Below are 22,588 nucleotides of genomic sequence, written 5' to 3'. Positions count from 1 at the left end.
TGAATTCACTAGCACATTAACTTTTGAATGGCATATAGCAGTGAACCTGAGCGCATTTCGCTGTAGCTTTGCCCGTTTATTGGGTAAATGACTATCTAAATCTGGTTCACTGTCTCTAACTAATACTGACTTTTTGCCAGACATCTTTTAGTTTAGAAGGGAGATCAGACTGTTGGTATCCCCTTCATGGCTTTTGCTGCCACCATCTTTTTACGAGCCATCACATTTACATTTTTTTTACAAAATTCTTCTAAGTCCAAGTCAATGACCTCTAACGGTGCAGAAAGTGTTGGGATTGTATCATTGGTTGAGTCAGCTGCTTAAAATTTGCTTTTTAATCTGGCTCTGGTGATATGATTGTACTTACATCGTTGTATCTTCTTTGATTGCGGATCATGTGTACTGCCTGGTTAGCTTCATGTACGTTCAGCGGATGCCACCTTGACCACGCAAATGACAACAGTTATGATAAAATTAAATACTTTAACTAGTGTGGGTGGCACTGTGATCAATCCTGCTTGTATCAGCTTTAGGGCTTCAGTTTTTCTCAAAGCTTGACAGCATTTACTGTTTTACACATCAGCAAGTATAAACCCGAATACAGATACTGCCCCATCATCTTTCGTTGAAGTTTCTGGGTGCCTTTAGGATGGCTTTTGCGTCTTTTTCTGTGGTCGTGCAATTCACTTTTGCTTCGTTAAACGTGTAGCTGCAGTAACCAACCACACAAAGTCAGCAACTACTTGGCAGTCTTTTATATCACTATTAGAGTATTGCTCCTATTCACTTTTGTGATTCGTCTGTATTAAGCTTTAGCTCAGGCCGACTTCTCAACCTCTCTGTAAATCAATTCTTTCTCTCTCTCTGTATCAAGCTTTAATCGTAGAGCAGACTAGTAGACTAAGTACGGAATCACGTCACATATTGTTTTTAACAATGAAAACCTCTCTCTACTTCCAATCCTTTAGCTACATCTTTGATTTAGCCACTTGTGCAGCTGTTGGTTCAACTCGATGTGATGTAATCTTTGTGACTTGTTCTGTGATGTTGACACACCTAAAAGCGCAACTTTTTCGCATGCAACTGTCCTAAAAAAGAAGTAAAAATTTCACATGTAACTACCCTGCAGGTTGCTGAACTCAAATATTAAAATCATTTTGTTTTCTCTTCTGCTACTTCTAGGCTGGCCCCTGAAGCAATGTGGATCGGCCACCGGAGCTGGAATGCTGCTGGGTACTGCTGCTCGGCTGAGTGATGATAAGCACTGCAATGAGGACACCATATGCCTTTGTGGAGTTTTTCGGAGGGCGTTTAGTAGACATAGTTTCTCATTCTGCTTGACAAGAAACTGTTGTACAACATAACCTTTGCTACAATTTGAGAATGTAAAATGAACCCATTGGATTCCAGAGCAAACCTGCTCCTATGGAGACTTTCTATTTTCTTTGAATAAAAAATTGCAAATGCAGTTTGTAGTGCTGGATGTTATCACTTTCACTTATCCTAAACCAAGCAAAATCTATCCTGTTAAGTCATCTGCAATCACAGTTACACCAGAGTACTGTCTGTCATCAGAGGTGAAATCAAAGTCGAACCCACCTCATCTTTTCGAGGGCTGGGTGTACTTTTTTCTGTGCAATGACTTCAATTTCTAGCACGTTCATAATCTTTGAGTCGAAATGCTTTTTGCTGATAAGATATTTTTAAATATCAAAATTTCATAGGCTAAGCCATTCGCTCTGTCCTGTCAGTTTATCTGCTGTGTTATGGCTACGTAGGTCAATCAGTCGAAAATGTTTATCTCTTGCAAGATATATAAACGAATTGGGGTTAGTATATACAAAAGGAGGTCCCATAGCCCTAGGCAGAAAGGGGACCTCCTGTGAAAAATATACATGTTAATAGGGATTGGGCGCGAGGCTCACCACTGGAGGCGCACGCGCTGCAGTCGCTGCGACGTACATGTTTGGATCACGTGGTCTCGCCTCACTCTGGCGAAAGAAAGCTGGTGGTTGAATGCGTTGTTTTCAACCGCAACATCGCAGTGTTAGCATTTTTAACAACGTTTTATTGCTCTTAATAAAAGTGCGCGGACTTCTGCAGACTACACTACGTGAAAAGTCGCAGTACAAGTTGCCGCTAGTGTGCCACAGTTTGCCGCATATGCGATGCCATTGTCACGGCCGCTGGCAGTTCAACTGTCACCTCTTTCTCTTTTTTTGTTGTTGTGGTAGTTATTTCAAGTCCATGGGATCAAAACAAGCACAGACCATGAATGTTCACATTAAAGCAGACCTTTTTCAGTTTCCGCACGGTATCCTTGTTCACGACAAAAAAAAATGAATGTGACAATGGTTCTAATATGTATATTTTAAAATAGGACTTAGGAACGTACATGTGGGGGACGTTGCCGTTATTACATTTAAAAAATGTGCATCGTCGTCTGATTTGACATAGAGTGAGGATAGCCCGGAATTTTCTTTTTTTATTTTATTTTTGTGATTTTCATCCTATTTTGGTGTATTTCTTGGGAAGTTGCTTCTGCGTGTTCAGCCAGCGCGTTCACTGGACTTTATTTTTTAGATAATAAATGGGCTGCTGTAGTCTTTGCTAAAGCTTACTTTTCTCGCCAAGATAACGTTTACCGCAGTCTGCAAGCAACTTTCACCCACGCTGTCCTTCCAGAAAAAAAAAAGAAACCATTTTCCTTGGTATATGCGCACTAATTAATGGTCTACCACCTCTGCCTGCCCGGACCCAACTCTAATCAAGATGGTGTTCCTTCCGAAAAACAACCTTTTTGCCAACGCCTCTGCCATTCGCGACTTCAGCTCACTGGTTTAATTCCTTGCCTATAGATTACGTTTGTAGCCACTGTCACTTCCTATGTATGTTGCTTTGATCTACAGGCGAAAACGTGGTCAGCTTCGAGAACTGATTCATATATTCTAAGAGCTGCTGTGAAATCTAACACAGCTTATGAATGAGGCTGTAAAAAAGAAAAAAAACTGGACAATGGCAATTTTACTGAAACACGAAATTACCGTTTAGATCACAATACTCAAGACCTCGCAGCATGCACATTCAAGGGCACAAAATAATACGGCTGGCTGAACACATTTTTTCTATCATGATTTACCCCTGTATAGAATCTCTAAAACTGAACCAATCATTCATAATTTTTACTCATGTGTGGCTCGATGGTGATTAAATGTTCAACGTGTGACTGCCATAAAAAATTTGCACAATAAATATTAGGATCATGTCACAGAGAAAAGTTATAAGTCTGAATGAGGCACGCGCGAGCGTGATTCTCACACTTTATCGCAATAATAATAGAAAGGTTGTGGCTGCATGCGGCTTTAAGAATGCTATGTTGTGTAGCTACATTTGTGACCCGGAGAACACGCCCATCGCGGAGCGGCCCGCTGCCACGTTCCTGCAACTCTGCCCGCCAGTGCCGCCGTTCCAATCGACCTACCCCAAGGTATGGTTCATGCAGCTCGATGCCGTTCTTGCGTTGAATGGCATCACAGACCTGCCGCTGATGCACGCCATTCTTCATGACGCCTTTCCGGTAGAGTTGCGTCATCTCTCTGCCACTTCAACCTCCAGCCAGCAGCCTTACGATGAACTCTGCTCTGCGGTGCTTGCCAGCTATGGCCTCACGTACCGACCACTTCCAGGGACCCGCGACTTTCAGGTTTTCCCTGCGTCGCAGCGTGCTGGACCCTCCGGCCTAAAGCTCTCATCTGACCGCAACCTAACTTCCCCGACAACGTCTCCCTCCACCTTTGGTCCGGCCACTAGCGCAGTGATTCTTGCACCCGGTCACAGATGCGACGAGGTTCTTGAGGTCGTTTCTGCTGCCGACAACCTGTCCACCTCGAAGTGCGTTTTTTCGAAGTCCTCGGCCGATGGTCCTTCTGGCACGCTTGCTACCTGCACGTTTTCTACGAAAGCGATGGCACGCGACACCGTGGCCCCACCAGACTCCATGACGACCACCTTTCCGCCCGCCTCGGAGTCTGGCACAGGTGACCTTTCGCCCGTTATTGACTTCCCGACCTCGAAGCTTTCGCCTTCAACAACGTCCGATATACGAGACAACCTCTCGTCTGGCCACTAGCGACACGTGTCCTGCGCCCGACTGCCCATCCGCCAAAGTTCTCAACATTAGGGCTGAATGCAACCAGTCAGCCACGAAGTTCGTGTTTTCATCGTCCTCGGCCGACGACGCCACAGGCATGCTTACCACCGGCTCGTCTCGGCTGACCTCCATGGCTCACAACACGGCTGACACGTCAGGTTCTGCGATGGCAACATCACCGAACGTCCTGGTGGCTACCACGACTATGGGCATTGTCACGCCCGCTATTCACCTCCCGGTTGCGGAACCTTCACACTCCCCGATGTCTGAAGGCGACTGTCGACCAGCCTCAATGCTCCGAACGTCCCGCCAGCAACCACCACCATCGTCCTCGCAGTTTCCCGCAGCTCAAGTTAAAGCCACCAGCCATCAACCACGGCCAAGCTTCCAAGACGCTGCGACTATGACTGACGCGCTTGAGGACGACGTGCCCGGTCCACTTCAGACAGGGCTGACCAGGCATACCACGCCTGCGGTGGAGCAATCTAGGGGGTGTTGGTCAGGGGCAGCTATAAATTATGCAGACCTCCACGCCAACCCTCGTGCGTGGACTACCGGAGGTCATTACACGAGCAGAGGTGTCCCGTCCAATACTACGGGCGAGCCCACACTGACTGGGTTCCACCACCACCATTCCCCGGAGCCTTGGCCTCCGGACGGCAACAACCAGGCGTTTGTCCACAAGACCAGCTCGTGTGTCACAACCGCGACGACGCTCATACCTCATACGTGTCTACCACCCATTACCCTACGTCAGCGACGACAACGTGCTTGGCGTCACACATTGCGGCAACTTTTGAGCTGCCCTGCTATGCAGCCACGAGTTGCCGTCACAGCCCTGAAGACAGCGTAAGCGCCTACTCGGCCTATCCGACGCATTGTCCCACCACTAGTCGTGTACCCGACTACCCACCGTACACTTGGCGGCATTGTTAGAACACGGCCCTGCGTGCGTCGGCACGTCTATCTATACCGGCACGTCAGACGCCGCTCGACTTTGAGGTCTGTGTTGCGTCGACCCCAACGTCAAAACCCGCACTGCCGACCCTCTACCGACGTTAGCAGTATGACCTCGCGACACACGGTCCACTCTTGGCCTGTCCGACCAGGTCATCGTGAGACCCGCTTGTCGGCAACCACAGCGACCCGGCACTTCCTTCTTCGTCCTTTACGCTTCTCCCAGAGTCGCCCACCGGAGACACACTGCTTACTGATGGCCCATAAACGTTGACAACCTGGACTTGCCAAACGAACACTTTATAGATTGTTGTTCATGTATACAGCATTTGTCGCTCTCTTTTTTTTTATATGCCTTCAAATCGCACAAAGCGCTAGAGGGGGGACCCCTGTAGCGTCACCATCATCACCATCATCATTTCTCAATGACCGCGCCGCGCCTCTCGCGCAGCTGATGCTAGCTCGAGCTGCGCGAGGATTAGAATAAGCGAGCGCACTCGGTGTGTTGGACGTGGAAAGCCACGCGGCTCCGCTTCAGGCGTGGAATAAAGTGGCGAGAGAACGACACGACCACGTTGTCCGCCGTCCCATCTTCCTCTCTCGCTACAGTTGCTTCCCAGAAAGCGCGGAATCTGATTGCGCTGCGCTTCGTAGGGCTATGTGTGCTGAACAAAAATGTAATTTGTGCATGCTTGTCATGTCAACCGTTGACCCTCTTTAGATGCAAACCTACACTGAATCAAGTAGTGTGGTTGAGCGCATTTCTTGCAGCAAAGATAAGTTTCTTTACCGTTAACCCCCATTTGATACTTTACTTCGACACAGAATGAGTTGCTACATTTTACAGAGGTGATGCGCTCGGCCGACGTGGTTTTTATTCAGGTAGCTATAGCAGACAACGTCCGGGCATTATGAGACGCTTAAGAACCTTTTTCGGGGCAGCTATTTAGCCCTTCATACAGTTAGGGAAGAAGCTGCAGCAGTATTTAACTGATATTTTTGAGTGAAGTACATTGAGAAAGAAATAGTAAAGAGAGGAAACGCAAAAGCGGCTGCGGGCCGCGTGCGAGATGGCGGTAGACAACCTAACCACGTACGTCACAGGGACGTCTCCGCATGGTGGTGCCGCTGTATGAGCTCGCTCCCAATGGCAAAATGGCAACTAAAAAGCGGCAAGTCATAATGATAGAAATAAACACAAGGTAAACTTGTAATGTAAATTCCAGTAGAAATGGTAATGAAAGAATGTTTAGTTAGTATGTATGGCTATAAAAATGACAGTAGAATCTTGAACAAAAGCAACTTCAAATAATGATACACCAGACAACTCTAATCGACTTAAAGGTGTTGAATTCTGTGCCTAGTAGTACTGAATTTCAAAAATGTATGCCAGCAAGTTTGGTAGTGTGTTTACCGTAGTCAATGTGTGTATTTCGTATCAAAATATTGTTGTTAGAGGCGAACTTAGTGAGATTAGCGCTTACTAATGGAAACTTCTTCAAGACACTAGCCCTGTAAAGTTTAGCCTAGAAATTCGTCTGGGCAGATGCCATTGTGCGTAAGCTGGTCTACTGGGGAGGCTCTCAATCCCTTCGGCGCCCAGTCTGCCAGACGCTGTCGAAGATTTGAGCAATTACTCAGACAATACGGCAAGAAAAGGCGAGTTCCCGACTTTCAAGTGCGGACCCCTTCGTCGTCCCTTCATGCTGCAGCTGTGCCTGATGACCTCGGTGATTCATCTGGTGACGGGGAAGCTGTTGTGACCGGCGCCAGAGCTGACAGGAGAGCGGTGCTCCTTTTAATCCCCAATCAAGTAGACGACCGGCTGGCTGCCTATGCCCGCCAGGCATTGTCCCTGCTAGCCAGAGGATGAGACGTCGTGTCGCCACGACGCCGTTAATCGTTCGAGAGAGGACAACAAAGACAGTATCTTCCTGGAAGAGACCGCGGTGGCCACCGCAAATCACCCCGCTAATTAGGCGAGCTGTGCGGCGGACCCTTTGATGTATACTGTCAGGGTCGTGGGACCTCTCGACTAGCGACACACACACGATGAAGAAAAGCCCCACTGGCGCCACCTTGCAGTTCAGTGATCACGGCTCAATATTGGACGTTCACGTGGACCGTGCATGCTCATCCCTCTCACCTGTTGTGTGTGTGTGATTGGTGTTCTACTTGGAGAGGAGGAGCCCGACGGGGCTTAAAACGACGTCGCAGAGTGCTGGACGTCGCTTTGAACTATGTAACGTTCAACCACCACGCTCGTGGTTTGGGAAACCCCTAACCTTTTTTTGCTGTAAATACGTGTAAGTAGTGCCATAAACCTGTTTGTTTTTTGTATCCTCTTCTTGTCAGCGTTCAGTTCCTCCACCCGGTTACACCACGCTACCACAGGAGACCGGGTAGTCCCCCATCCCTAATAACTGCTGGCAGCGGCGGGATGCCATCATCAGCTACTTCCTGCTTCCGACCCATAAAACCTTACGGAACTGTTAGGACACCTAAATACAAGAATTATCAGTTAATATTTGAAGAAATTACACACTGTTAGTATACAATGTTGCTGAAAAGGTGGGGACACGCTGGTGAATGGTGTACTGAATGTTAGGGTGCGAATGGCTTGGTTTCGATGACGTTGAAGTGGGAGGACATGAGATGGATAGGTGTTTGCCCATGACGTGATGCAGTGCGTAACATGACTGTAAATAATGGCGTAGTATAGTTTAAGCAAAGTTGAAACGTGATCGTGTCTTACCTAATGTTCTGATATCATGAGCTTTCTCTGTCTGATAAGTGCAATGTGATGATGGTAATTTAGATGAGCATGTAAGAGGATTCCAAAGAATGTGAACTTAATGGTACAAAGATGTCTGTGGCTGTTGATAGTGATAGCGGCAAGAGGTGAAAGATCACTATGACTAGAATGAAAGATAGAAAACTATGTTTTATTTGTGGGAATTGTTAAACCATTAGCTGCGCACCAGTTCTTTAACAATGGTGTCCTAGGGCTTCCGCTGTGCAATTATAAGAGCTTTTTACATCCCATTCTTAATCCTAGATAACAGGAGACCACAAGCAGACATTGCGACCAGCACGTCATTGCCTCATTTTGAAATTTTTTGAAACCTTCACTAGACAGCCTGGGATGCAAGCTGCTTTAAGGATCAATGGGCTTTGTCATATAGTCTTTATTTATATTGGCACTTATAGACTGTTCTGCTTCAAATGGATTCACATTAAAACAAAAAAGATAGCTGTTAGTATTAGATTTTGTAACTTTGCAGTTGTACATCTGCACATTTCTAAAAAAATGAAATTTCATCTTTCTGGATTCATAGATGTAAACATCTCTTGGAGAAACAAAAACTAATATTGTCATGTGGTAATCATGTTGAAGACTGCAGTGTTTGGCAGGATTGAGACCAAACTTTTTATTTCAGTGAACTTTTGTTTGAAGAAAGGAAAGTCAAACTACAAGCAACACATTGTCTGCCTTGACAGCGGTAAACAGTGCGTCGGCCATTAATAATTTGACAAGCAGTACAACAAGTCGGGTTTGGTAGATGTGGTATAAAAAATTCTATGGTTATTGCTGGCGGCTGCGTAAGTTCTCAACTATTCGCGTCCTCTCCACAAACTTAAAGAAGCCCAAAAACACTTTTTTGAGTAACCATAAAATTATTTCTCTCAAAAAGTGTATTACCTCGCAAATTGAACGCCCCAAATATTTTAAGTATCCGCCCAGTAAGAGTGGAGTTACAAAGATTTGTCACGCGCTGCAATCACAATCTCTCTTCTATCGTCCCGACGAAAGTGCCCGAAGCTGAGCAGGGAAATGTGGGAGGGGCAAACAAAAATCGTCACTCGTGCCTCGAGACCTCTAGCAATTTTTACATATTTTTTTCTTCGAATACGCGGTTTTTTAGTGTGATCACACGAGCATGCATGGACAAGTAACAGTCTCTTGCGGCGACTTTTGTAACAACCGAGCTCGCCATGTTCAAATCGGCCAATGGCTGATAGATAGGCTTTCTGGGCTTATTTTTCGTGGTTTGTCGAGAGAAGGAAAAGCTATTTTTAGCTGACTTTGATAATTTATTATGAATTCTATGCAGCGTTCTGCGCTAAAATATTTGGCTCGCGTGTTGTCGGGAGCCTCTACTACCGATCGGCAGCGTTTCTGAACATGCTCAAAACTGTTGCAGGGCCCCTTTAACAGGGTGATCTCAAATCATCGCGGAGCTCTTGAAACACTGCTGCGCCGAGGGTTGATTAGAGTCTTTGTGGGTGAAACCCAACTTTCTCGAAATATAACACGTGTGGCAATGCATATGTGCTTATTTGTCAGGCTTGTCATTTATGTGGTAAACTTATCCCAGGTAAATATATAGTTTTAAGCCCAAAGGCCAAAAAACATCTGAATGTGGTGTATTGTGCTTCATGTGTTATTGCCGTGAGAAATATATAAAGCAATTCACATGGCTGTAGTACCAATATATGTGGACTTCACATTTCCCAATCAGATCACAATGGCAAGTATTTTTTGTTCATTTTCAACACATCTTGCAGCAGCCTTAATTAATCATCTAATATCCAGAATTCTCTGCCAAAAACAATTACAATAATGCATTTTTTATATCAGGACAACATTAAAACGTTGATGTAAGGTTTCGCATTCATTTTTACTATATTTTTGCAGCAAAGCACCCAGAGTATGTAGGAATTTTAACTTGAGCCAGAAGGGGGATGTTTCCAAAGCTTCTCAAAAATACAATTTATGGATATTAAAAATTATAATTTAGCCAGATTGCCACTCACAATTTAGGCGCAAATTTCACCAATGTATTGGCACTCACTGCATTTTCTGTCTGACATGTGCTCAATTATAAAACATACTTTTTTGTAATTCGCATTGTTAATTTTATTCCTATCTCAGCAGTGTTATTTGTGCTGTCTGAGCTTGTGTTTTTATAAATGTGAAACAAGTAATGCAGTAATAAACAAGTAATTTCTTAGGAACATGATATGATATCTGGGGTTTAACATCCCAAAACCACCATATGATTACGAGAGACGCTGTACTGAAGGATCTCGGAAATTTTGACCAACTGGGGTTCTTTAATGTGCACCCAAATCTGAGCACACGGGCCTACAAAATTTCCACCTCCATCGGAAATGCAGCCGCCGCAGCCGGTATTCAATTTCGCGACCTGCGGGTCAGCAGCCGAGTATGTTAGCCACTATAAAACCACACAGGAGCATTTTTTATGAGCAGGCTTTACGCTTAGTTAGCGAATGCAAGCTAGGAATAAAGAAGATGTGCTATAAACTGATTCTTCTTGCTCATGGACGACAAGATTCAGAGAAACTTTCACCAAATACACTTATGTTTTTACTTGCATCACATGTCACGATTTGCATCACTTGCAGCCAGGTACGTGTTCTTTCTTCCATTTACGTACCTTGAGGCATGTGCAAGGGTGTGTTCGGTGAGACATGGAATACCGCACAAAAAAAGCACTCGTGATGTTTACAGATGCCCAATCACATTCACACAAAAAGACGGTGGGTCATTGGTAGCGATAACATTACTAGGGATGTGCAAATATATGAATAACAAATCAAATAGCATTCGCTAGTCGAATTGAACGGTACATGTACAAAATACCAAATATATTAAAAGTGATCGGTACTTATGGGACAACCCTGAAACAGCAAAACATGGGGTCAGCTGAAGGTTTATTTTCTTCTTGAAATCCTTCAAATAGGACAATATATTCGGCCCAAGTATTGGCAGCACTATTGATGCTATAATCATCACGACATAAAGCATTTTTGCTGGAAACTTCACTTTCACTCTGTTTTTACGGTGCTGGAGCTGCGTCTCATTAATTCTTTCCTGTTTGAATCATTGAAATTAATGACTATGGCTGCATTCAGCTTCACGAACAAAAGCAAATGCAATTCTTTGGTTCACGTAAATCGTTCCTAAATATACAGCTTTCAACACATTTTTACATGCTCTCTGTACCAGGGTGTGTGTTGTGATAATTTTGCCTGTTCCAATAAATCTTAAGCTGAATGGAAGGTGTTCGGCTGAACATTGTTTGGATTTCATGCCGCAAATATACCTAAAAGCTGGCAACAGAGTTTCAATTGAAATAATGCAGTTGCAGCGGTATTTTGACATACAGTTAAAAAGTTTTTTCTAAGACTCTGTTTGCTGCTGTATAAAAACTTATCACAGTTTTCTGATTTGTAGTAATATTTGGTGATTCATAAATACTTAACTTCAATAAACTGTAGCGGAGTTTTAAAATTTTTAAAGGTTTTCTTACTATTTGAAAACCTATAGAAAAGTGTTAGGTTCGTTTGCGCGTTTCATTTGGTTATACCGCCATTGGATTTGTATTGAATTTGCTTTTGAAATTCCACTACCAAAAAACTGCTTGCTTGCGCGCATCTTGTAGTGAGACAGTGCTCGTGCTGTCGACGCTTCACGGCTCTAAATAAATGCAATGCGGGGAAGTGAGAAAAAAAACGCCGCCTGGATGCGGGTTTTTTATATGTACAGCATACAGTAGATTTCAAAGTGTGTTTGGCCTAGAGGGAATACGCGCTCTCCCGCGTCCTTCTCTTCTAATAATAGCGAGGCCTCTTGCTCCCCATGTGAACGGAATTGCTTGGCGTGTTTGTAGAGTTTATAGAAACACAACGAAAATATCCGTTTGCAGGTCTATCGAGGAGCTGCTACAGATATTCGCGCTTTTTTTCGCATCACTTTCATATTTAGTAGCACTAGACTTCACTACAAGTAGCCTAAGACATGCCAGAGTGAGGACAAGCTTAGCCTATATTGTATGGCCGATCGAGTGACGTGCGTGACGCAACTACTCAAGTGCTCTAACACCGGCTCTTTTAGCTGCAACATAGGCTTATTGAGTTGCGATTATTGTTCTATATTCCGCACATGAACTCTTCGAACCAAACCGTCATCATGCATTTTTCACTGAATATCTGCTCCGACTTCAATGCTTTTGGCGATCGTTGCAAGGAGCGAGTCTTGCGGCAGCGTCGACACAGGCGTGCGCACAGCGTTTCTGTAGCACCTTGGTAGCACCAACTACTTGATAGCGCCGTCTTCCCATTCATCATAGGCGGTTTGACAAAACGCGTGCGAGCGTCAACTTTGTTCTCGCCTTCGTTCCGGCGTCTGTATCAGCTGTGCCCGAGTTCACCACACGAACGCTGCAGTGCGATCATGGGCGCAGCCATGTTTGTTGACGAACTCATACACGAACCAATGAGCACGAAGCTTCTGAGAGCCTCGTGAGCCCGCCTGGCGCATTGCATTGGGTGGTTAGGGAGGGGGGGGGGGTGGTATCTGCTTGCTTTTGTAAACTCGCGGCATGTTGCACGTAGACAGGATAACCGCTAGTCATTAATGGTAACTAACTCAATTCCTAGAGAAGGCAAGCGGGTTAGGGGGAGACAGAAAGTTAGGTGGGCAGATGAGATTAAGAAGTTTGCTGGTATAAATTGGCAGCAGCGAACACAGGACCTACTGCCTGGCGGACATGCGAAGGGCCTTTGTCCTGCAGTGGACGTAGTCAGACTGAGAATGACAATCATGAAATTATTATGAATCATTGCTGTAAAGCTCAGAACACACAAATAATGTCTCCTATGGTTTATTTGGTTTGATTCTATTTCGACTTCTGCAATATAGGGAAACGGTGCTCAGAAAATCGAGATTTTTTCACTAAAAATTTTGTGACAGTAAGGTTCCCGTCATTTGAGCGCAAAAACTCCAGATGGCGGTGAAAATATTTTGCCGCTGTTAAAAAGGCACTGTTGCCACTAAATAAAAATTTGTTATTGTGTTTTTAAAACTGACTTCACAACAAGTATTGAGATTACAAAGCTGCAACGCGTGCCAATTTGTGCATTACCAGGTTCTTTAAAGAATTGCAAAAATTGCACGCAGTTCAAGATATTCATAACCAAACTTGCAAAAAAAGTTGATCTCTCCGTTATAGGAATCGGTATAACATGGAAGTGAAACGTGTCCTTACAGAAGTTCGTTAATGTTTCTGTAAAATGATATAAGAATTCTGGATTGCAGGTTGCCTGTTGGTGTTTTACGTTTAACGGGAATGGGCCCACGCTGACTCAAAGCGATTCATCTAGATTTCGACGCCTAATGGCCATGACCGATGATTGACAAACAAACCATTGAGGTCCTGGATGCTTGTGGTAGTTATATGGTAGTAAAAGGTGGGAGTCGAAATATTGAAAGTGCTAGGACAACTATAGCAGCGTCACTGAATGAACGCTGAACATCAGCTAAGGCAACACCTATAATCGCGGCATGTTAGTGCATTTAACGCAGGGAGGTACTAAACTGTGTCTTCTGTTGTGGAAGTGGCGCCCCCAAAACTGATGCCGCTCGCCGCCATATTACTAAAGGAAAAACACGGCCAGACTGGTACGAACGCGTGACTATCAACACTGCTATGGCAGTTTTTTTTAGTGCACCCATTTTGATTTCCACCATCGTGATGCCAGGTAATTCTGGTACTGTGCGCGGAACTTCCCAAAAAATTGGCAGACCCCACGTACAGTAGAAATCGTTGATATGCGAAGCGCGAATAATAAAGGTTGATATGTCACTTTGAAATCAGCACACTGTTACGAGGTGGATGTAAATGATGCCGTACATGACATACGTGTCATGATTATCATGTTTGGACGTGTCGTTTACTTTCGTCATCTATTTCAACACCTGATACCAAATTTAGTATATGTAGAGCTAGCGAAACGGCCGTAAGCATGCTGTGAGCGTGGTATGTTGTCATGTTGTTTTATGACAGGCTTGACAGGATTATCATGTTTGCACCAGTCATATATTTCATCATTCATTGACGTCACAAAACACCAAATTTGTTATGTGGAGCTAGCGAAACGGCCGCAAGTGCGTAATGAAGAATCTAATATACTCAAATATAGCGCTGACGCGCACGGGCGCTGGGCACAGCAACGCTACGTTAGCTAAACCCGAGCACTCTATAGTATGACGCCAGGCGCGACCGGCACAACCAGCATCCGTCGGCGCGGCCCGACGGCAACCGGCGCTAAATGTAACATGATGCATTCCGCACTGATGCGTTACCCAGACAACACTGCGTCTCCTTCTTTTCGTGACGGAGGGACGCCGGACGCGATGAAATGCGCATGCGTGAAAGTAACGCAGGGCGGCCCACGCGTGCGAGTATAAGGCAGCACCGGCACCTGGCGTAGAAACGCCGGCGTGACGCGACGAAATGAACGCCGATGAGCACACGCACGCGCCACTTCGAAATGTGTTGGCACCTTGACAATGACACCTAGTCAGGTTGTCACATTACACGCATCTCGTGACTATCATGTGTTCACCAGTCACATACCTTCGTCATCCATTGGGGTTACGTAATACCAAATCTGGCATATGTGAAGCTAGCGAAACGGCCACGAGCACATCATCACTGTGGCATTTGGTCATGTTGGCACATGACACGCATCTCATTATTATCTTGTTTGCACCAGTTGCATACCTTTGTCGTCCATTGACGTCACGTAATACAAAATTTGGCATATGTGAAGCTATCGAAACGGTTGCAAGCGCTTCATGAGTTAGGCATGTAGTCATGTCGTTACAAGGCACGCATGTTGTGATTATCATGTTTAAATATTTATTTTCATATGTCGTCCGTTCCCGTCACGTAAGACGAAGTTTGGTACATTTGAAGCTAGTGAACCGGCTGCGAGCGCATCACGAGCGTGGCATGTAGTCATCTTGTTACATGACACGCATCTCATGATTATCATGTTTGTCCCAGTCACACACTTTCGTCATCCATTTACGTACCGTAAAACCAAATTCGGTACATGTTGGGCTAGCCAAACGGCCGCGAGCGCATCATGAGCGTGGCATGTAGTCATGTCGTTACATGACACGCATGTCTTGATTTTCATGTTAGGATCTGTTGCCTGTATTCGCCATGCAATCTAGTCATACCGTACCAGTTCTGCAACATGCCTTATGAACGAAACCACCAAAAGAGCTGCAGGATTATGAAATGTAAATCATAATATTCATGACCTACATGTCACGATTTTCATGTTATTACTAGTCAAATCTGTTTTTCGTAGATTCATGTTGTTCCATACCAAGTTTGGTATTGATAGCATTATCGAAACGGCCAGGAGAGTTGAAAGCCGTAGGCGGATAGATAGATAGATAGATAGATAGATAGATAGATAGATAGATAGATAGATAGATAGATAGATAGATAGATAGATAGATAGATAGATAGATAGATAGATAGATACATAGATAGATAGATAGATAGATAGATAGATAGATACGCTCAAAATCGCCGAAGTTCGCTAAGAAATGCTTCGCATTTAAAACAATGAAGCAGACCACGGAGTGCACGGCCTAGCTACGCCCATGCAGTGGCCCTTGGAGTCCGACATTCTTATGTGATTCTTAAAAAGGAAAGAAGAGAAAAGAGAGCCCCGTAACTGTCGGCATCAGAGTGTGACACCTCAACAGTAGCTCACGAGGGATGGGGGTAAGGAGAGATTAAAAGAATCGGATTTTAAAAAATGGAGTTAGAGAGGGGGAAGGAGAGTGCGTGGCGCACGCACAGTGACACCCAGAAGCAAGTAGAAGATAGAAAAGATGGACATGGTCGGAGGAGTCCGAGGACAAGGCACCACTCAGCGAGAGCTCTTGTCGGTGGCAGGAAATGGCGTAGAGAGAGCCAGTCGGCCAGAGCTGCGCTGTCGTCGGAGATCGCGGGGCACAACCGGTCGGCGCGAAATCCAGAGAGCGAGTCTGCGACGTGCTTTTGTAAAGCAGTTAAGCATTTTACAAGGCCATCGTGACCTTGTACGTCGCTAATGGCTGCACTAATCGCATCAAGAAGACGCCTGCGATCACTTTTCTTCTGTAGATATCTTTTCTTCGTTCACCGACGACCGCCTGTATTTTTTCCGCCATGTCGTTAAGTTGAAAACAATTTTAAATGTGCTAATCTGTGTATTATATGCGTACAGCAGTATCGAATATAGTTTTACGCTTGGAATGCTCGTTGACACAGCGCTTTTTGTGATTTTTAGGTTATTTACAAAGCACTAAGTATTCAAGAAGGCGAGCGAATGTCGCTGCCCTCGTACTTGAGGATTTGCAGGGACATTCCTTAAAACACTCATTATAAGCAACAACCTTTTTGTGCCCCAGTAGTTAACAAAGTAGGCGCAAATGATAGAAAGTAAATTTCTCTTGATATTTTTTTCTTTGCAGCCGAAGAGAAAAAGAGACTCATCGAAGCATCAGGAACCCTTGTCACCCGCTATGTGCCTAGTGCAGTTCATTGAAGAAAATGCTACGCAAACAACTACTAGAGCTTTGTATGAGCAGCAAGTGAGAGATGCCGACCGTCTCAGTTTATGAGTCGCCCAACAGATAGCAACACCTGACTGACGTTTCCCCCTTTTTCGTGGCTTGGTGAGTGCGAGAGCTGGTGCCGACCACGAGCCTCGCGTACACATCAGTGTGCGTGGTCTTCATGTAGCGCTTTTATTCGCAAATCACTATGTTCAGCCACTAGACTGTCTGTTCAACCGTCATGACGCTGCCTACAGACTCACCCCAGCCCAGTCCTCACATTTGGCGCAGTCGACTTTGAACCTCGCCTAGCCTTTAGACCACGATACGATCTTGCCATGCCTGTGTAATCACATTTGTCTGCCTTGCTGCTATCGCCAAGTGAGCATCGTGTCGGGATGGAATTGAGATGTGACCGACGCTGCCCCCATCGTGTGCCTAAGCACCGAATTTATGCAGCCTGACATTGGTCACCGGGTAATTAATGCAATCGGGTCTCAAGAGGTACTCATTTAGCGCCTATTAGAGATGCTTGGAGGCGTCTGTGCAGTGAGGTTCAGTGAAGCCGCCCGGGAGATTTCGGCGTCTGTTCCCTCGGCCCGGGTACAGTTCCTTGCCACACCTCTAACAATACATGATGAGCAGGCAGCCCCGTGGCTTTTCACGCCTGCCTTGCCCGTCCCACAGCCACCGTTCACGTACACCTCGCAGCCGCTTGTCTACAACCCCGCACCTTGAGAACGTTTTGCTCCACCAGTGGAAACTCCTCAAATACATCTGAGCACCAAGCCTGAGCATTCGAGTAGCCAATCATTGTTCGAGAATAGCCACAAAATATGCGCTGTTGCCTCTACATTGAATTTTAAGTCTTCAGCTGAGTGTGAGTACGTGCGCGCTAAGTTTATTTATGCGTTGCTATGAGACCGACATCCTGCATAAGTGATAGAAAATTGTTCTTGCGGACCAAGCTTCCCTTAACAGAGTCGTTCGATTTCCTTCAAACTGTGGCAAAGAGCAAGAAGGAATCCGTATGGTGGCGGCGCTGATAGTAGACGTCATGTGAATAAGGAAGCACATTCAACCGGTCGGCAACAAAATAGCTGAATACGTTGACCATGGCGCAGAAATATCAAGAGATATTTGCAACATACTACTGATGTCTGTGCGTTCATGCTTGTAGCGCTCAACATGAGGCCTAAAATACCGCTTGGATACCTTTTGATACGTTCATTACCAGGCTCTGCAAGAGCAAACTTGACCAAAGAGCGCATTTCGAGGGTAACATAAGCAGGAGTAGTTGCTGTGTCGCTGACGTTTGATGAGGTTACTTCTAACTTCACAATGACGCGCTTTCTTGATGCTAATACCTGACACTAGTCACCAATTTTGCGACAAGTTTTGACTGACCTATGCAGTGGTATGATAATGTCTCGATAATGGTAGACCCTTGTCCCATGCTCGAGTTGGTTTGTAACTGCCTCATATCGTCATATCGGTTGACCACCTTGTTAATGATGAAGGCTCTCATCAAGTCTAGCGGTCCTATATTCAAGCACAATAATATATATATATAAATATATATATGCATATATTTATTTATTTATTTATTTATATATATATATATATATATATTGTCATAACCAAGAAAGACGCCGGGGAGCAAGGTGGAGGAAAAAGGAAGTAGAGAATAAAGCAGACGACTTGCAGCAAGGGCGCTGCCTCTGTCTCGTTTATTCATTTACAATGGCGCAGTCGTCAACAACGAAGCCTTGAGGAAGCCACCACCTGTGCTTGTGCATTCTCGTCGTTCCAGACCCGCCGTCCTAAAAAAGTGATCCACGCTTTCTCTGCCATGGAACCCGCCTATCTGCCACTGCGCCAAGCACAGCTCGGGAACGACGTCGAGGCCTCCTTGGCGGCTCGATTTTCCTTCCTCGGTGCCGCAACACCAGCTGGTGCCAAGGCACCACATGGCATTTTCTCTTTTGAAACGGCGTTAGCCCTCCCATGTGCGTGGATTCCGTCAACAGGACTCTAACTCATCAACCTTCCACGAACGCCATCCATGCGTCCTTGGCTATAGGTTGTGCAGCCGTGAGAAACAGAGTAACTGTTTCCTCTGCAGATACTGGTCCTGGCATGGAAACAGCATGCTGGCTGCTACAAAAAGCGTCGTTCTGCAAGAACACCGTCCAAGCCTCCTCGCCTCCGCTTGCCTGCCGGCGCTTATAAAATGACCATGGAAGGTGACCAGGCCTCCTCGGCAACTTGACGGTGCTCTCACCACAATCCAGTGTTTCATCACATTGCCGCGCTGATTGATGCGACGGCAGCATATTCCGCGGTCACCGCCAATGGTTCCCTAGGTGGCTTCTCCGAAGATGCTGCGGGGATCATCCGCAAAGCCACATGCTTCTCTCAGCAACTGGCGCCTTCAAACAACAGTCTTAACCACCGCTGTGAGTGCCGGGGGCCTCGTCTGCTCCATGGTCATCGCACTTGGCTCCTCGCACGCGCTACCTACGGGCGTCCTGCAGGCGACATTCTTGCTTGCTCAGGAGCTAGACCGTTTCGCGCTGCCTAGTACCAGGTCCCTGTACTCCACACTACCTTCTACAGTTGCATCAGAACTACTGGAGTTCTGAGGGTTCCAAAACGACGCCATTCTGTGGGTCAAAACGGTGAATGGTCTGCACCCGCCATGCTTGGCCAGATTATTGAAAATGGCTGGTGGCCATTGGCCTTCTTGACGATGCTGCTAAAGCCTGGCATAACTACGAAGGCGTGCAGCAACAGTCATGGCATCAATGGTGTGCTCGACTGACTTTCGTTTTTTTGGCCACTTTCGCAGGGCAGTTCTGCCCTCACTCACGACTCAAGTTGTCCCGTGGGTGGAGATTGGAGGCGCACTATCCCGAAATAACACCTAGGTCCTCAACCACCCCACTTTCTCTCAGTGAACGAGATTGTGAAGGGCATGGCACAACTGTGTCTTTTACCAGCGCGCTCACTCTCAGGCATCGAGTTCACGTTGGATGCCAGCTTGATGGCTCATCGCTGCCTTCCAGCCCTACGACGGACAACAGGGCCACTCTCGAGCCCCAGCTCTTGGCAAAGTCGCATCCAAGCTACACACCACACGGGCATATGGAGTCATTGGCTCCTGTACTGCCAGAAGAGCCATAGCCATCCCTTTCTGGGCTCGCTGCTGAAAATCCAGAGGGTCATATTCTCAGCGCTGCAAATACCCGCAGCAGCCATGCCAATGAAGACTTCTCAGAATATTCCGCGGCAAACACAACCGATCGACATCTATGCTCTCTGCCACAGATGGGAGAAGCTACGATACCACTTCTTACACCAGAGAAGACCACCTCAAGCCACAGCAGTTTGCGAGGCTGCCTCCAAGCTCGATAGTGCTTGACCCCATAGAAGGGCCAGATCTGTTCATAACTGACATGTCCGTGCATTCTACTGCCAACTAGGAAGTGAGACCACAACTATTCGACCTCTTCTTGCACGTGGCCCTACTGCGCAGCCCTTAAACAATCGACGCCACTGTTTCGGCAACGCCGTACATTACGGCTTTCTCGCGTGGTGGTAGAGCTTCGACACGAAGTGGATGCACTTCTTGGAAGCTCCGGAGACGCGTCCGACTACTTACGCGTCCCGCTAAGTCGCCATCGGCAGTTAGACACACCAGATTCCAGCGTGGCCGAGACCAGCAAACACTACAGCACGGTCAACGTCGACCGCCAGAGCGGGCACCAAATAGGCCAGCGAAGCCGAAACGGGACCGAGGCCGGTGGCTGCAATTATGTGCGGCCAATCAACTATATATATATATATATATATATATATATATATATATATATATATATATATATATATATGTGTGTGTGTGTGTGTGTGTGTGTGTGTGTGTGTGTGTGTGTGTGTGTGTGTGTGTGTGTGTGTGTGTGTGTGTGTGTGTGTGTGTGTGACGCTATGATCAATGGGAGACGTGGCCTGGCTCATACCCCATGTTTATTCTATCCTGACTTCTTCCTCTTCTACCTCTACCAACCATCACTCCATACGTCACACGATTCCCCCTCCTTCGAAAGAAAGCGTGGATTACGAACAATAAAAAGTAAACAAAGAGAGGTTAAAAAGCCACATATGTCAAAGTTCCCAATTGGTTCTATGCTCCATGGGAGTTCTGTAAACTTTCAAAGACTTCAGGGGAGAGTGCTACAGTCAGGTTAACGCAGGAGTTTTGGTGGGCGAGGCCGGTGGTTGCGTCCTGGATAACACAAAAATGCTTTGGACGTAGAGATAGGGGTAATCACGGCTGGCATTCTTGTGAAGAACGAACGAGGTTCGAACATCTTGCAGAATCGACAGTTCCGATATTGTAGCCATCGAATGCCTCGTCGTGGGTGATACACAGGCCGTGCAGGCAGCTTGCGTGCGCGTTGATCGAGGTTAATTGGGCGCTGCCTGTGTTTCTGCCAAGTACACGGGGGGTGCTTTTGTGGCTTTTGGAGATTTTTCTATAGCGATGTCGCAGATGTTTTGATCAAAGGCGCATTTTCAATCTCTGGTGGAGAATGTATCCACGACGATGGGCCTTTTCGCAATGTTCTTGGAGCCTTAAGAGTGGTTTCGATGAAGTTTTCTTTCGTCGTTGACAACAATGAAGAATACGCTGACGTTGTAGTTTCTTGGTTTCATCGACTTGCTTGTGGTGTGAGATTGATCGTGGTGTGCCCGAATTCTTAGCAAGCCCTCCGCAGGCTTCTACGACGCCAACCAATGCAGCTGTTTCTGGCGCAAGACAATGTGGGGGGTTTCACGCTCTTGAATCCTGTATTCATAAACCACTCATTGTTGGTCGTTGCCTGGAGGGTACTTGTGTCATCAGAAGTAGCACCTACGCTTTTGTTTTCAATGTTGGCAGTGAGGTTGTGCACTGGATTGCCGTCGCTCCGATCATGGGATCGATGAACACTAAACGCTTCTGCAAAAGACTTTTCTTCACAAGATGCTGCTTGTGAAAGCTTCTGTTTTTGTGGAACTGCTCAGCTGAATACCAAGTCAGTTTGGAAAGTACGCATGTGGCACGAAGTATTCAATGCATCTGAGTCATCGATAGTGGATTCAATTCTTTTATGCAGCGGAGAGTTAAGCATCGGCAATATTTGCGCGGATGAGGAACCACGCGGAAAGTTGGGAAAACGACAGCGTGGTCTTTCCATGAGCATGTGGCTAACTTCACCTGACGGGAATTGTAAATTCATGCTCTGTGCTCGAAGGCGTGAAGGCTGCTTATGACTGTGATGACTGAGTTCGAATGCACTGAGAGTGTGTGTTCTCATCGAATCTTCATTAGAATCTTGAAACCAGATGATCATTTCTTCTTTTATCTTTTGCCAAGACTCGTCGTTGTAGAATATGTGGGTGAGGTAAAATTTTAATGCTTCACTAGTGACGTAGTCGCTGAATTTTGTTACCATATCCCGTTCCGACCAAGATGCAGCGGTAGCGTGGAGCTTGAACAGGTCGAACCAGTTTCGTACGGGTCCATCGTCCACTGCTCCGGTGTACTTGGGGATGGGAAGGTCAGTAGATGCTTCTGACATGATGCTGGTCGATGCGTAATGCTAGGCGCTTGTACGGTAGTCCATGTGTGCTCAGAGTGTCATGTGGAGGACTGCGTAGATGATGAGCGACTGATGAAGGGGCAGGCAGGTCTCTATCCTGTCGACTCGTGTGACGCTATGATGAATGGCAGACGTGGCCTGGCTCATATCCCGTGTTTATTCCATACTGACTTCTTCCTCTTCTACCTCTACGAACCATCACTAAATACGTCATTTATATATATATATATATATATATAAACGGATGAGACATGATGTAAATCAGAACACCAGTTTATTCCAACTCCTCATCTCTCTTTTCGCCCTAACCCCGAGAGAGCGTCCATTCATCGGGACAATAGTAGCGGCGCAGTTTGCTGACGTGCTCCACGTCAGTAGTTCTGCTTAACGGTGCCCCGCATC

The 22,588-nt window shown here is 46.1% G+C and overlaps 1 protein-coding gene across 3 annotated transcripts in view; it reads right to left on the bottom strand.

The window, feature by feature from the left end:
* Positions 1–22,588, bottom strand: part of LOC142785383 (uncharacterized) — a 255,405-nt gene that overhangs the window by 213,784 nt on the left and 19,033 nt on the right. The window contains exon 1 of one of the 3 annotated variants that reach the window (XM_075883862.1): positions 368–412. The exons of the other annotated variants lie outside the window; for them this stretch is intronic. Within the exon in view, the coding sequence (XP_075739977.1) occupies positions 368–397 (30 nt within the window). The 5' untranslated portion in view covers positions 398–412. Of the gene's footprint in view, positions 1–367; positions 413–22,588 lie in introns of those variants that run through there. 3 annotated transcript variants of the gene reach the window in all.

Source organism: Rhipicephalus microplus, unplaced genomic scaffold (assembly GCF_043290135.1).
Source record: "Rhipicephalus microplus isolate Deutch F79 unplaced genomic scaffold, USDA_Rmic scaffold_21, whole genome shotgun sequence".
Lineage (NCBI taxonomy): Eukaryota > Metazoa > Arthropoda > Arachnida > Ixodida > Ixodidae > Rhipicephalus > Rhipicephalus microplus.
Note: the sequence above shows the minus strand (reverse complement) of the source record. Positions and strands in the feature narration are given on the sequence as shown.